General features: G+C 38.7%; 1 protein-coding gene across 2 annotated transcripts in view; it reads left to right on the top strand.

The window, feature by feature from the left end:
- The window catches only part of LOC121375756 (filamin-C-like), a 193,102-nt gene that overhangs the window by 99,234 nt on the left and 79,150 nt on the right, over window positions 1–14,718 (top strand). Inside the window, exons 18-25 of one of the 2 annotated variants that reach the window (XM_041503373.1) lie at window positions 588–725; window positions 2,783–2,956; window positions 3,508–3,654; window positions 6,123–6,206; window positions 7,715–7,852; window positions 8,541–8,714; window positions 10,417–10,563; window positions 11,820–12,041. The exons of the other annotated variant lie outside the window; for it this stretch is intronic. Coding sequence (XP_041359307.1) covers window positions 588–725; window positions 2,783–2,956; window positions 3,508–3,654; window positions 6,123–6,206; window positions 7,715–7,852; window positions 8,541–8,714; window positions 10,417–10,563; window positions 11,820–12,041 — 1,224 coding nt within the window. The remainder of the gene's footprint in view (window positions 1–587; window positions 726–2,782; window positions 2,957–3,507; window positions 3,655–6,122; window positions 6,207–7,714; window positions 7,853–8,540; window positions 8,715–10,416; window positions 10,564–11,819; window positions 12,042–14,718) is intronic. 2 annotated transcript variants of the gene reach the window in all.

Raw genomic sequence — 14,718 nt, 5'->3', positions numbered from 1 at the left:
TTAATGGTAAAGTGACATGCTCCTGTTAACAGGTGATTTAATGGTAAAGTGACATGCTCCTGTTAACAGGTGATTTAATGGTAAAGTGACATGCTCCTGTTAACAGGTGATTTAATGGTAAAGTGACATGCTCCTGTTAACAGGTGATTTAATGGTAAAGTGACATGCTCCTGTTAACAGGTGATTTAATGGTAAAGTGACATGCTCCTGTTAACAGGTGATTTAATGGTAAAGTGACATGCTCCTATTAACATGTGATTTAATGGTAAAGTGACATGCTCCTGTTAACAGGTGATTTAATGGTAAAGTGACATGCTCCTGTTAACAGGTGATTTAATGGTAAAGTGACATGCTCCTGTTAACAGGTGATTTAATGGTAAAGTGACATGCTCCTGTTAACAGGTGATTTAATGGTAAAGTGACATGCTCCTGTTAACAGGTGATTTAATGGTAAAGTGACATGCTCCTGTTAACAGGTGATTTAATGGAAAAGTGACATGCTCCTGTTAACAGGTGATTTAATGGAAAAGTGACATGCTCCTGTTAACAGGTGATTTAATGGTAAAGTGACATGCTCCTGTTAACAGGTGACCACCAGGCTGTGATAGAGTATGCGGACATGCCGATTCAGGGAAGTCCGTTCACCGTGAAGGCGTTTGACGTCTCCAGCATCAAGGTGTCCACAATTGGACAGGGACTTCTGGGACGACCTGTCTCATTTACATGTGAGTGTTTGCCAGTCGTCAGGTTGGGTCGGGTCTATCAATCTTTGGCTGGCTCGGTCAGTCTGTCTGTCTTTGGTTGGCTAGCTGGCTGGCTGATCAGTTGTATCCATTTTGTCCATTAGTTTACAGTCAAAACACAGTAAATGTTTGCTTTAAATACATTTCATTTAACTGAGTACATATCTTTGTCTGTTGGTGTTTGTTTGGTTTGTAGCTGCCATTACATTGGATAATGAATCAATCACTCCTGATTGACATAAAAAAAACCCCAAACATTTCCCATCTAGACCAGTGCTCCATGATTTGTACATAAAGACTGTGGTATGTACTGTCTTGTTAGTGGGGAAAGTGCATATAATCTGAATGACAAAACCATATTCCCATATCAAAATCGTATCTCTGCACAAGGCAGAAGCAAAAGGACATTCAGCAAAGTTGTGACAGCATCTATGATCCCCTATCAGATGTTTGTCCTTACGAGATATCTTTGCTGTTTATTTGATGGGATACAGGTTTCTTCTTTCTGAACCAAATAGCCGTAGTTGGTAATTAATGTGCTGAGATTTCAGTAAGCAATGTTACTGTCCTTGCTAGTGATGCCAGTGAGACAGGTAATGAAAAACATGTTTTTGTTTCACATTACAAACATGGATAATGATGAGAAGAATGGTGAAGCTGCAGTATTTCCATTTCGGTATAGGACTACTTGACAGGGCCGTGCTTTCTCGATATCACCCGAGCCCAGGGTACACAAAAACCTGTAGTCTATGCCGGATAATCATCCTCCACATGGGCATACACCCAGGAGACATGCCCATAATTGCACCTGTGAAGTGGGTGAAACACTTTTTATGTGGCCTTACACCGACCCATTGAGACTAGTGGTGCACTCACTCTGGGTTGGAGCCAGTACTGGCATGAAAAATCCTCCATTACCTCAGGTGGGATACGAACCCAGTACCTAACATACTCAAGGTGCTGGAAATCTAGAAATTCACGTCCTCAGTGCTTTGTTTTTCACTTTAATGGATCTAGCTTAGTCAGTAGAGTGCTAGCTTGACTGGGATGCTTTGGTCACAGGATCGAACCTCCATGGTGGACCCATTCTCTGATTGTGTTTTTTTTATATATCAACCAGTGGCCTATAACTGGTATATCAAAGGCGGTGATATGTGCTGTTCTGTTATATGCATATGAAAGATCCCTTACTGCTACTGGAAAAATAAAGCAGGTTTCCTCGAAAAAAAGTTTGTTTTGTTTAACGACACCACTGGAGCACATTGATTAATTAATTAATCAATCATCGGCTATTGCCATATTGGATGTGAAAACTAGTAATTCGGATAAGCATTGATGACATGAATTTCTAGTCATCAGAGGAAATCCGTTACAGTTTTCCTAATGCAGCTAGGGATCTTTTATATGCCCTTTCCCACAAACAGGAAAGCACATACCACGGTCTTTATCTAGTTGAGGTGCACTGGTTGGAACGAGAAAACCCCCAATTAGTTGAATGGATCCAGTGAGGTGGTTTGATCCTGCAACGCAAACACCTCAAACGAGTACTCAACTGATTGATCCAAATCCTGTGCCCAGATTTCTCTATTGTCTACATGCTGGTAGGTACTGGGTTCGGATCCCAGTCGAGGCATGGGATTTTTAATCCAGATACCGACTCCAAACCCTGAGTGAGTGCTCCGCAAGGCTCAGTGGGTAGGTGTAAACCACTTGCACCGACCAGTGATCCATAACTGGTTCAACAAAGGCCATGGTTTGTGTTATCCTGCCTGTGGGAAGCGCAAATAAAAGATCCCTTGCTGCCTGTCATAAAAGAGTAGCCTATGTGGTGACAGCGGGTTTCCTCTGAAAAACAGTGTCAGAATGACCATATGTTTGACATCCAATAGCTGATGATAAGATAAAAAAAATCAATGTGCTCTAGTAGCGTCGTTAAATAAAACTGACTTTTTTTTTTAGATTTCCTCTAAAGACTTCCAAATTACCAAATGTTCTCTAGTGGTGTTGTTAAACAAAACAAACTTTGACCTTTTTTTCAGTGGATGCCAGTGAGGCAGGTGACGGCAATCTAGAGATTCACGTGCTCGCCGATGGGGAAAGTGTTCCCAACTATGTCCGACAGGAGACGGACACCTTGTTCAAGGTCTCCTTCACGCCTCAGCGAGCCTGCGTTCACCAGGTGCATATACGCTTCAATGGAGAACCCGTGCCTGGTTGGTGGTTTTTAATCTCTTTTAGAATAATAAAACACATTTTGGAAAGTAGTGTGGTGCATTTTTTTTGTTTGAAAAACAGATATAATGATTAAAGAAATATAAGTGCATATAAATAGAGAATAAAATTAGATAAGAAATTAGTTCTACAACTTACCCCTAACATTGAGTAATACATTAGTTCTACAACAACATCAGATATCTGCTTTATTCTGTCACAGTAACAATAGGAAATTCCGCAAGGCTCTGCCGAGCAAAATTTCTCATTCGGCCTGAACAGAATAAAGCAGATATTTCCGACGTCATTACGTTTTTTTCATACCCCAATGAGCGTAAAAGAAATGACAAACAATACTTAATAACGCTCAATAAGATAAAGTACCAAAATTGAATAAAAATGACGTCATCAGACATGACGTTCCCATACGACATAATTTTTACATTGATCGAGAAATGAACAAACTCCTGTTAATATGGCTGGACCAATGGGATGATGTTATATTGTGATTAATGTGGCTTAAATTTAATTATCTATTGTTTAATTTCTGTAGGCAGCCCATACCCGTGCCATGTGATGGACAGTGATTTGATCACGGTGTCCGGGGAGGGACTGAAGATGGTGCCGGCCAACATGCTAGCCAGTTTCAAGGTTGACCCACATGGCATCGGAGACGGAGAACTCAAGATTAAAGTGATTTGTGAGTATCTTTAGTTAGAACATTACTCAAGATTAAAGTGATTTGTGAGTATCTTTAGTTAGAACATTACTCAAGATTAAAGTGATTTGTGAGTATCTTTAGTTAGAACATTACTCAAGATTAAAGTGATTTGTGAGTATCTTAGTTAGAACATTACTCAAGATTAAAGTGATTTGTGAGTATCTTTAGTTAGAACATTACTCAAGATTAAAGTGATTTGTGAGTATCTTAAGTTAGAACATTACTCAAGATTAAAGTGATTTGTGAGTATCTTTAGTTCGAACATTACTCAAGATTAAAGTGATTTGTGAGTATCTTTAGTTAGAACATTACTCAAGATTAAAGTGATTTGTGAGTATCTTAAGTTAGAACATTACTCAAGATTAAAGTGATTTGTGAGTATCTTTAGTTAGAACATTACTCAAGATTAAAGTGATTTGTGAGTATCTTAGTTAGAGATTAAAGAAGTATCTTAAGTTAGAACATTACTCAAGATTAAAGTGATTTGTGAGTATCTTTAGTTAGAACATTACTCAAGATTAAAGTGATTTGTGAGTATCTTTAGTTCGAACATGACTCAAGATTAAAGTGATTTGTGAGTATCTTTAGTTCGAACAATACTCAAGATTAAAGTGATTTGTGAGTATATACTAGCCGGCATTAATAACACAATTTCCTTTTGTCAAAATAATATACATTCCGGTTGGACTTCGTTGACGCTATTCGTCAATGTACATGGTACAGTGGTACACATTATTTCAGCAGCATGTAAAGGTCGACTTCCTGCCTGTTCCCAACATAAGGGGAACAATGCTAAAAACGCATTATCCGGTAAATCGCGCACACGCAACCACTTGGCGAAATAACACTTTGCACGTGCATTTCCTGATACCCGGGCACACTCAGAACACGCGGGTGGCAATGAGTATCTCACTCCTACACGATGCCTCGGTTGAACAACGCCGATCGGAATCAAGCCATTGGCTTGTTGAATGCCGGAAACTCGCAATTGCGGGTAGCACAAGGGTTCCACGTGCACCCGTCAACCATTAATCGGCTCCTCAACCGATATCAGACGACAGGGACCGTCATTGACCGCCGTCGTTCGGGCACACCACGCGTAACGACCAATAGACAGGACCGGAACATATGGTTGCGGCACCTGCGCAATCGGTTTTTGACAGCCGCAAGCACTGCCAGGACTGAAGTGGGAACCAGGGGACGACACATCAGCACCCGAACTGTCCGGAGACGTCTTGCCGCAGCACGACTGCATTGCCACCGACCCTACCGTGGCCTTATCTTCCTGCACAGACATCGTCAAGCAAGACTCTTATGGGCCAGGAATGGTGGGATGTCATCTTCTCGGATGAATCGAGATTTAACGTGAGTGTCACGGACAGACGTCGTTGCATTTACCGCCGTCGTGGAGAACGTGTCGCACAGGCCTGTGTTCTGGAGAGGGACCGCTACGGGGGTGGCGGAGTCATGGTTTGGGGCGCCATCAATGCTGACTTCCGGTCCGAACTCGTGGTGGTACAGGGAAACCTTAATGCGCAACACTACGTCGACAACATCCTGCGGCCGGTCCTCCCATTGATGAGACGGCATGGCGGAAACAGGCTCGTCTTCCAGCAAGACAACGCTCGGCCGCACACTGCCAGGCGTACACAGGCGTTTCTTCGTGCCCACCATGTCACTGTGTTGGACTGGCCAGCAGTTTCCCCGGACATGAACCCAATAGAGCACATGTGGGACGAGCTGGGACGTCGTGTTCAAAACCAACCGAATCCACCACAGAACTTCGCTGAGCTGCAGCAGGCATTGCAGCATCACTGGGCAGCCATCCCACGACGTGTGGTGAGGTGCCTGTGCATGTCCATGCCTAGGAGGCTGCAGGCGTGCATCGCAGCACATGGAGGTCACACGAAATACTGACCCCCATGACGTTGACATCGCCAGAGACGTTATGTGTGATTCACTGTTGGCGGCTGACAGTGCCAGTCAGATGGGCCAGTGGTTGGTCTCACTGGTGGTATCAGTTTCATTTTTGTGGGATCTCGCATAATAAAATAAACCATGATCATTTCCGAGATTGCGTTTTTATTGCCACCTAGTATATTTTAAAATGTTACTTTTTGGCGAGAATATCATTAGTTATTTTTAATAACATATACTGTTAACACATATGTGTGATAACATTTTTAAAGACATATGACTGGCTGCTTGTAAGTGATGACCAGGTCACCAGTGGGCCAACCAACTGCACATCAAGTGATCACTTTATAACTAGGCTACGTCCTGCCCCTGTTTTGAATGAAGAGATGTACTGAACTTGTCCTTTATTATAGTACCTGTTGTAACAGAGTTTAATGTTGTAATGTTGCATGACTGAAATGGGTCAGTGCTTAAAACACCCTGAGACATTATTAAATACAGATTTCATATCTTTCATGCTTCTCTTACAGCACCGAGTGGCTACGAAGTTCCCGTTCGTATTTCCGGCAACTCTCATTCTTCATACAGAGTCGACTACACGCCATCTGAAATAGGTATGCTTTCAACACATCACAGTTAACTCATTCTTAGGTATATATATTTAGAACAGGTATAGGTATGAAAGAAAGCTATGCAAGATATACATGAACATGACATTATTTGAGATATTTTCCAGTATGTACACTACACAGCAGACAGGAAAAAGTGCATGAATTACACCATTATTCATACATGACATTATTTGAGATATTTTCCAGTACGTACGCTACACAGCAGACAGGAAAAAGTGCATGAATTACACCATTATTCATACATGACATTATTTGAGATATCTTCCAGTACGTACGCTACACAGCAGACAGGAAAAAGTGCATGAATTACACCATTATTCATACATGACATTATTTGAGATATCTTCCAGTACGTACGCTACACAGCAGACAGGAAAAAGTGCATGAATTACACCATTATTCATACATGACATTATTTGAGATATCTTCCAGTACGTACGCTACACAGCAGACAGGAAAAAATGCATGAATTACTGTAGTTGATGCATGGTCTGTTTTCCTTTTAACCAAAAATCAATCTTTTATTGGAAATAAAAACATGTAATGTCATCTCCTGATATTGACTTTTAACTTTACTTTAAAAAAAACCCCAAAAACCCAAAAACTTTTAAAATAATTTACAAACATCCTCAGTGGTGCAGTTGTTAAACCATTTTGGAGGGAGGGGAGTGGAGGTGCCAAAAATGTAGATTTTTTGTCCTATTCTATATAAATAAAGATAAAAATATGACTTCTTCCCCAAACTAGAGGCTGTGCCCCCCACCACTCCAGATATATTACTACAAGCCTAAAAAGTATAGTTATTAGTGTCCTACCGGTCCAACCGGAGGGGACTATAGATTTCATTTCCATCCTGTCTCTCTCTGTCTCTCTGTCTGTCTGTCTGACTGTCTTTCTGTCCATCTGTCTCTGTCCATTCGTCTGTCCTACATATATTTTTCCGGATATTGTTTTTACAATGCTTTGAGATATTAAGCTAAAATTTAGTTTATAGCTTTACCATGTTCTGTTACAGATCACATCTGACATTTCTAGCGATTTACCCATTTTATGAGTTATGACCCTTGAATTTAGAAGATATGAAAATTTGTTGGGTCCTGTATGAGACATGTATTGCTTAAATTGCACCTGTCTTGGACACATCCACTGGGAAATCTGGGAGAATGTGCCCACGACAGCCATGCTTGAACCTTCAGTGAATATAATCCTGAGTCAGATGATTGGTTGGTTGGTTGGTTGAATGGTTGGTTGATTGGTTGGTTGGTTGGTTGAATGGTTGGTTGATTGAGTGATTGGTTGGTTGAGTGATTGGTTGAGTGATTGATTGATTGATTGCTTGATCGGTCGGTCGGTTGGTCGTTCTGTCGGTCGGTTGGTTGGTTGGTTGGTTGATTGAGTGGTTGGTTGGTTGGTTGGTTGAGTTTGGTTGGTTGGTTGGTTGGTTTATTTTGCAGTTATTTGAGCATGCTTGTTTTGTTTCCCTGTGACAGGAGCGTACCAAGTGCAGGTGGAGTACGGCGGAGCGGAGGTCAAGGGCAGCCCATTCACTACCAACGTGTACGACCCGAGACTCGTTAAGGTCCAGTCACCTGGACGAGCGTACCTGGCTAAACCAATACACTTCCAGAGTAAGTTTTACATTTTTTTAATGTAATGATTGTCTGTTATTTCTAAAGGATAGGATGTAGCCCAGTGGTAAAGCACTCACTTGATGTGCTGTCGGTTTGGGATCAATTCCCATCGGTGAACCCATTAGGCAATTTCTCATTCCAGCCAGTGCACCACAACTGGTACATTAAAGGCTGTGGTATGTGCTTTCCTGTCTGTGGGAAAGTGCATATAAAAGATCCCTTGCTGCATTAGGTATGTGTCAGAATTACCAAATGTTTGAATGTCCAATAGCCAATGATTAATTAATTGATGTACTCTAGTGGTTTCGTTAAACAAAACAAACTTTAACTTATCCATCTAGCTTCAATTAAGATAACAACAATTTACAACAAAATTAATTGATTCACATTTGCTTTGTGAAACTTTATTTGACATATTATAGTATATAAAATGAGCTTCCATTTCATATGATTGTTATGTCCCGAGTGAAATAAGTTTCAATTGTCAATATTCGTGTGATAACATTTTAAAGACATTTTACTGACTGCTCATAGGTGATGACCAGGTCACCAATGCCAAGCAAGATGTTTTTAATCATATGGGTAATAATAGGTGTAATGTTTTGCGAATAAAATGTAAGAATTTACCATTTATATGACTATTAAAACCATAACTATAGTGTGAGACCTTTGTTTAAAATTTCAGTTGACACAACGGCTGCTGGGATTGGAGAGCTTGCTGCCGATGTGAAGTGTCGTGGCAACGCGGTCAACTGTCAGATCAAAGAGGTCGGGCGTGGTCGCTACGAGCTGACCTTCACCCCTCGGGATCTGTCCACACACATTGTGACAATATTCTTCAATCAGTACCCATTACCAGGTCAGTGTTAAAGGTGTTGACCTCACATTACAAAATTGTTCATTGGACATCATAGGTCATTATACAATGCAGGTAAAATAACAGAAATAATTGTTTTTCTTCAGTCCGTACCTATTACCAGGTCGTGTTAAAGGGGTTAACATCACATTATAAAATCATTCATTTGACGTCTATGGGTCATTGTACAATGTAGATAAAATCACAGAAATAATAGTTTTTCTTCAGTCCGTACTTATTACCATACATCACATTATAAAATCATTCATTGTACAATGAAGATAAAATCACAGAAATAATTGTTTTTCTTCAGTCCGTACTTATTACCAGGTCGTGTTAAAGGGGTTAACATCACATTATAAAATCATTCATTTGACGTCTATGGGTCATTGTACAATGTAGATAAAATAACAGAAATAATTGTTTTTCTTCAGTCCGTACTTATTACCAGGTCGTTTAAGTCCGTCACATTATTTCACCAGGTCGTGTCCGTACTTATTACCAGGGTGTTAAAGGGGTTAACATCACATTATAAAATCATTCATTTGACGTCTATGGGTCATTGTACAATGTAGATAAAATCACAGAAATAATTGTTTTTCTTCAATCAGTACCCATTACCAGTTCGTGTTAAAGGTGTTGATGTCACATTACAGAATTGTTTATTGGACATCTATAGGTCATTATAGGTCATTATACAATATAGGTAAAATAAAAGAAATAATTGTTTTCCCCTTTAATGTTATACATATACATGTATGGATTGCAGGATATAAATAATAACTAGTTAATGATGTAGGATTTCGGCTTTATCCTATTCAGGCTGAATGGAAAATTTCACTCGGCAAGCCCTTTTTTTTTAAACACTACAACATATTTTCCACTACTAAGTCCTTTTTGATCATTTAAATTAGAAGTTATTTACATTTCGTTGTCTAGAATGTCAAGCTTCTTGTTGTCCGAAGTGTTTCTGGTCATCTGGTGTTTGTAACACCCCAAAATAAATGTTTTATATTACTAGAAAATAAACATTCCATCTGAGAAGTAATGGTTATCTAGCCAAGATCTAGTCTTCTTTTAGACTGTTTCCCTGTTTGAACATCACAGACTTTAGTTTTACTCTATTATCACTTTATCTAGATGTGTTACAGGTTTGTAGATTAAACAAACTTAGTGTCCATTTTCACGGGCCGAAACTAGGGTCTATGACTTCAACAAATATTTATAACAAGCACAACACATTTGTCACCAGTCAAAATTCTATCCTATAGCAAGCATACATTTGGGCATTAACTTAGAATTTAAAAGGAGGGAACATTTTATTTATTCTTCCCTTAATGAATTAGAAGAAGAGATGTTCTTTTGATGGGATATTTTGCCAATACTGAGAGATGTTTTGTGAAAAAGATATTAAAATCTATTTCTGACAGCAGAATGTAATAATCAAAATAAAACATTTATCTTAAAACAAGTGTATATAGAGGCATTAATTAAATTTTTTAAATAATGAACAAATTAATTCTACATTTCCTGAATAAAAAGGAAGCAATTGTTTTCAAATGGGAGAACATTTTGCCAAAAACAAGAACAGTTTTATAACTATAAAAAAGTTTGAATTTTGACCCAAATAGTTTTAAAATATAATATTTCTACATCTATATAATGAAAGTTAGAGGAAATTAAAGGTGGTGTGTGACCGTTGCAGGCTCGCCATACCACGTTGAAGTGATTGACAGTAACAGCGTGACGATGAGTGGCGAGGGTCTGAAGATGTCACAAGTGTATCGTGAGACCTGGTTCAACGTCGACCTACACGGCATGGACGAGAGTGACCTGGCCGTACAGATCACCAGTAAGTCGGTTTGTTGTGTGCAATACATGGGTTTAATACATACATGTAGGTGTAACACATGGGTTTAATACATAGGTGTAACACATGGGTTTAATACACATAGGTTCAATACATAGGTGTAACACATGGGTTCAAGATATAGATTTAATACATGGGTGTAACACAGGTTAAATACATGGGTTTAATACATGGGTGTTACACATGGGTTTAATACATAGGTTTAATACATGGGTTTAATACATAGGTTTAACACATGAGTTTAATACATAGGTGTAACATGGGTTTAATACATAGGTTTAATACATGTGTTTTATACATGGATTTAATACATAGGTTTAATACATGGATTTTATACATAGGTTTAATACATGGATTTAATACATAGGGTTTAATACATGGGTTTTATACATGGATTTAATACATAGGTTTAATACATGGGTTTTATACATGGATTTAATACATGAGTTTAATACATAGGCTGAACCACATACCAGTTGTTTTGCCATGTTATTTATTCATGAGTTTATAGTGCGCAAGAATATTATAGACCATGTAGCAGTCGAGTGGTATAATAAATTTTGTGCACTATATATATACATGAAAGAAATGTTTTATTTAACGACGCACTCAACACATTTTTTATTTTATGGTTATATGATGTCAGACATATGGTTAAGGACTACACAGATTCTAAGAGGAAACCCGCTGTCGCCACTACATGGGATACTCTTCCGATTAGCAGCAAGGGATCTTTTATTTGCGCTTCCCACAGGCAGGATAGCACAAACCATGGCCTTTGTTGAACCAGTTATGGATCACTGGTCGGTGCAAGTGGTTTACACCTACCCATTGAGCCTTGCGGAGCACTCACTCAGGGTTTGGAGTCGGTATCTGGATTAAAAATCCCATGCCTCGACTGGGATCCGAACCCATTACCTACCAGCCTGTAGACCGATGGCCTGCCACGACGCCACCGAGGCCGGTATACATGTATATATACATGAGTGCAATAAATAACATGACACATTGTTAATGCAGGATTTGTAATAATATATTTTTTTTAAATAGTCTTTATTTGAAATGAAAACATATATAATGTCATCTCCTAATATTTGATTACAACTTGGCAAAATAAATATTTTCTACTTTTAACTTAAATTTACTTTATCATAAAGTTGACCTTTAATTCAGTACCAGCTCACAACCCTTAACTTTTTCTGTGTCAATTTTCATTTTTTTTTCTGTTGACCTTGTAGGTCCGTCGGGTCATGAGATCCCATGTCGTCTGACCTGTAAAGGTCACGTGTGTCGGGCGGAGTTCACCCCGGTGGAGGTCGGCCCACATCAGATCGACGTGCTGTTTGCGGGCACCAGGCTCCACGGCAGTCCCTTCACCAGCCACGCCTACGACCCCAGTCTCGTCAGAATCACCGACGTCGACCGCACGGCAAAGAAAGAACGCGAAATCACTTTTACGGGTTAGTATATAATTCATATAGAATACTTTCTTTCTTTCTATAAAATTATTTCCATGCTTATATCCAATTACGGTTCAAGCAGGCTGTCCTGGGCACACACCTCCAGGACAGTGGGTTTGTTGTTAGTGGTTTGAGTGAGAAAAGGGTGTAGTGGTCTTACACCTACCCATTGAGTCGTTAAAACTCGCTCTGGGTGGGAACCGTTACCGGGCTGTGAACCCAGTACCTACCAGCCTTATGTCCGATACATGTAGCTTAACCACGACACCACCAAGGCTGGTATTGAATACTTAACAAGCTTACCTGTTTTACCATTTTTATGAAATGAGTGAACAGCTTTCGCGTGTGAGATACGAACACTGTTCATGAGTTAAATAAAAATAGTATGACAGGCAAGCTCGTTCAGTATTTTATTTATTATAAACCAACTGCAAACAAGCTGCAACGCAGAAGTTAGCAGATGTCGAGACCAACTACCCGTTATTTTTCTATGAATAAGGTCAGCAAGTGATCTATGTCACGTTCACGTCACGCCAATATTACACTAGTTAGATACTGAGTGATTGTTATGACATGAGCAATATCTTACACTGGTGTGTAATAAACGGAGATTATTATACTAGCTTGTGTGTTGTACTGATTTTACGAAACGAGTGTCAGGATTATTATATTGCCTGGGTGAGAGCGAGAGTGATACATAAATCCTGACAAGAGTTTCATGTAATCAGTACGACTCACACCCATGAGTGTAATAATTTCTTTATTATCCATATTATTATTGTTATTTTTGTATGAATGGCCGTCTCGTATTGTTTCAAACACAACTAGGAGACGACAAAATGACGTCATATTTGACATGCACAGTCAAAGCTAAGACTGGGGAAACAACGTCATGTTATGACGTCGCAAACCAAAATTACGTCATCGCACTTGGTATTACACGTGTGCTTTGTATGGTGTTTATTAACTCTGTTATGTTGAACCATATGCATAATAACAAGTAGTATGCTACCCATATTAAAATATCATTTACTAATACAAAATACAAATACAACTACAGGTTTCATAAACTAACTGTTAATTCAGTTATATTCCAGAATCTCAATAAGCAAGATGAATAGGATGATTGTGCAGCTTAGGGACTGCAGAGTCTATTTAAAGGGGTGGGGGGCAACACTGTCAGTATGATTGCCAAGGAGATGGTAATTTGAGGGCCTGAAGGGTTTGAATCTTTTAAAGGGGTTTAGAGACATATTTCTCTCAGAGGAATGTTTTGAACTTTAAGTGTTCAAATGTGGCATATCCTGCCTTCTGAGCCCAATAACAGGGAAAAGTAGGGGAGGGGGCATCCCCCCCCCCCCCCCCCCACAGCCCATGTAACTAGTTGAATAAAGTACATTTTGAGACAAATGTATTTATTTTAACATAGTACTATGTTCGGTCATAAACTAGGTCAATTGTCTGTGTTACTTGCCTTTAAAGAAAACTGAACTTAATAATCACATGTTGTTCCAGCCACTGCACCACGACTGATATATCAAAGGCAGTGGTATGTGCTATCCTATCTGTGGGATGGTGTATATAAAAGATCCCTTGCCACTAATGGTAAAATGTAGCGGGTTTCCTCTCTAAGACTCTGTCAAAATTACTAAATGTTTGACATCCAATGTGCTCTAGTGGTGTCATTAAACAACACAAACTTTTTTTCTTTTTTTTTTACTTTTTTTTTTTACTCCTCCAATAATAATGTTACCTGCCCATGAAATAGTTTTGATTATTGTGACCAATCTACACAACTGAATACGAGTGTATTTCTACAATACAACATGAATTGGGGATAACCCTACTGTGTTTTCCGATTTGCGGACGTATATCCAGACCCGTCAACCTTTAGTCAAGAGAAAGCAGGAGGTGTGTGTTGAAAAAGCAGGAGATTTTGTCAAAAAACAGGAGATTTTTTAACTGCACACGATTAAATACAACTTTTTAAAAAGTACTACAATAAGTTATATGAACACTACATAATGTCATGTATACTTGTCAACCTTAGTTATTGGCATTAAAAAAAAAAAAAAATATATATATATTAAATTTTGTTTTAATGATTTTTAAATATTCTAATTTAATACATATTTTAAAAAATAACTCTTTTATCCAAAAATCTTAACACTAACAAATTTAAACATTAATTAGTACATTTACGGTATTACACTTACAGGTTGCATCATCGTTGTTTGTGTTTCGTGAAAAGTAGACCCAAGACAAATAATTTATATAGGCCTAAATCTTATAAATTAATATTCAGTTTTTAATACAATAAGGTACAGTGGTGTGGTACTTATTTAAAATCACCATAACCATGCAATAAACATTGTATTTCCACTAATCATTTCTACTAATCAAACGTAAAAGCTCATTACTGACATCGTGTGAAATATACCGGAATTTTACCTATTTCCGTGAGTAACGTTATGTCAAACACAAGATTTATTTATCGTAGGAAAATAATCTCTTGAAGTGTACTCTTGTTACTAACATTTTACTGCACAAACCTACAAATCTAATTGATACAAGTATTGTTTACACAGCTACATGTAATTGGTCTTTATGTCGTCTTCCTTTGATATGTGATTTTAACATTGTGTGTATTGATGCATGCGTTCGCTGTCTACTGTAG

This window comes from Gigantopelta aegis, chromosome 1, assembly GCF_016097555.1.
Source record: "Gigantopelta aegis isolate Gae_Host chromosome 1, Gae_host_genome, whole genome shotgun sequence".
Classification (NCBI taxonomy): domain Eukaryota; kingdom Metazoa; phylum Mollusca; class Gastropoda; order Neomphalida; family Peltospiridae; genus Gigantopelta; species Gigantopelta aegis.
The sequence above is the reverse complement of the archived record's forward strand: the minus strand, read 5'-3'. Positions and strand labels throughout refer to the sequence as shown.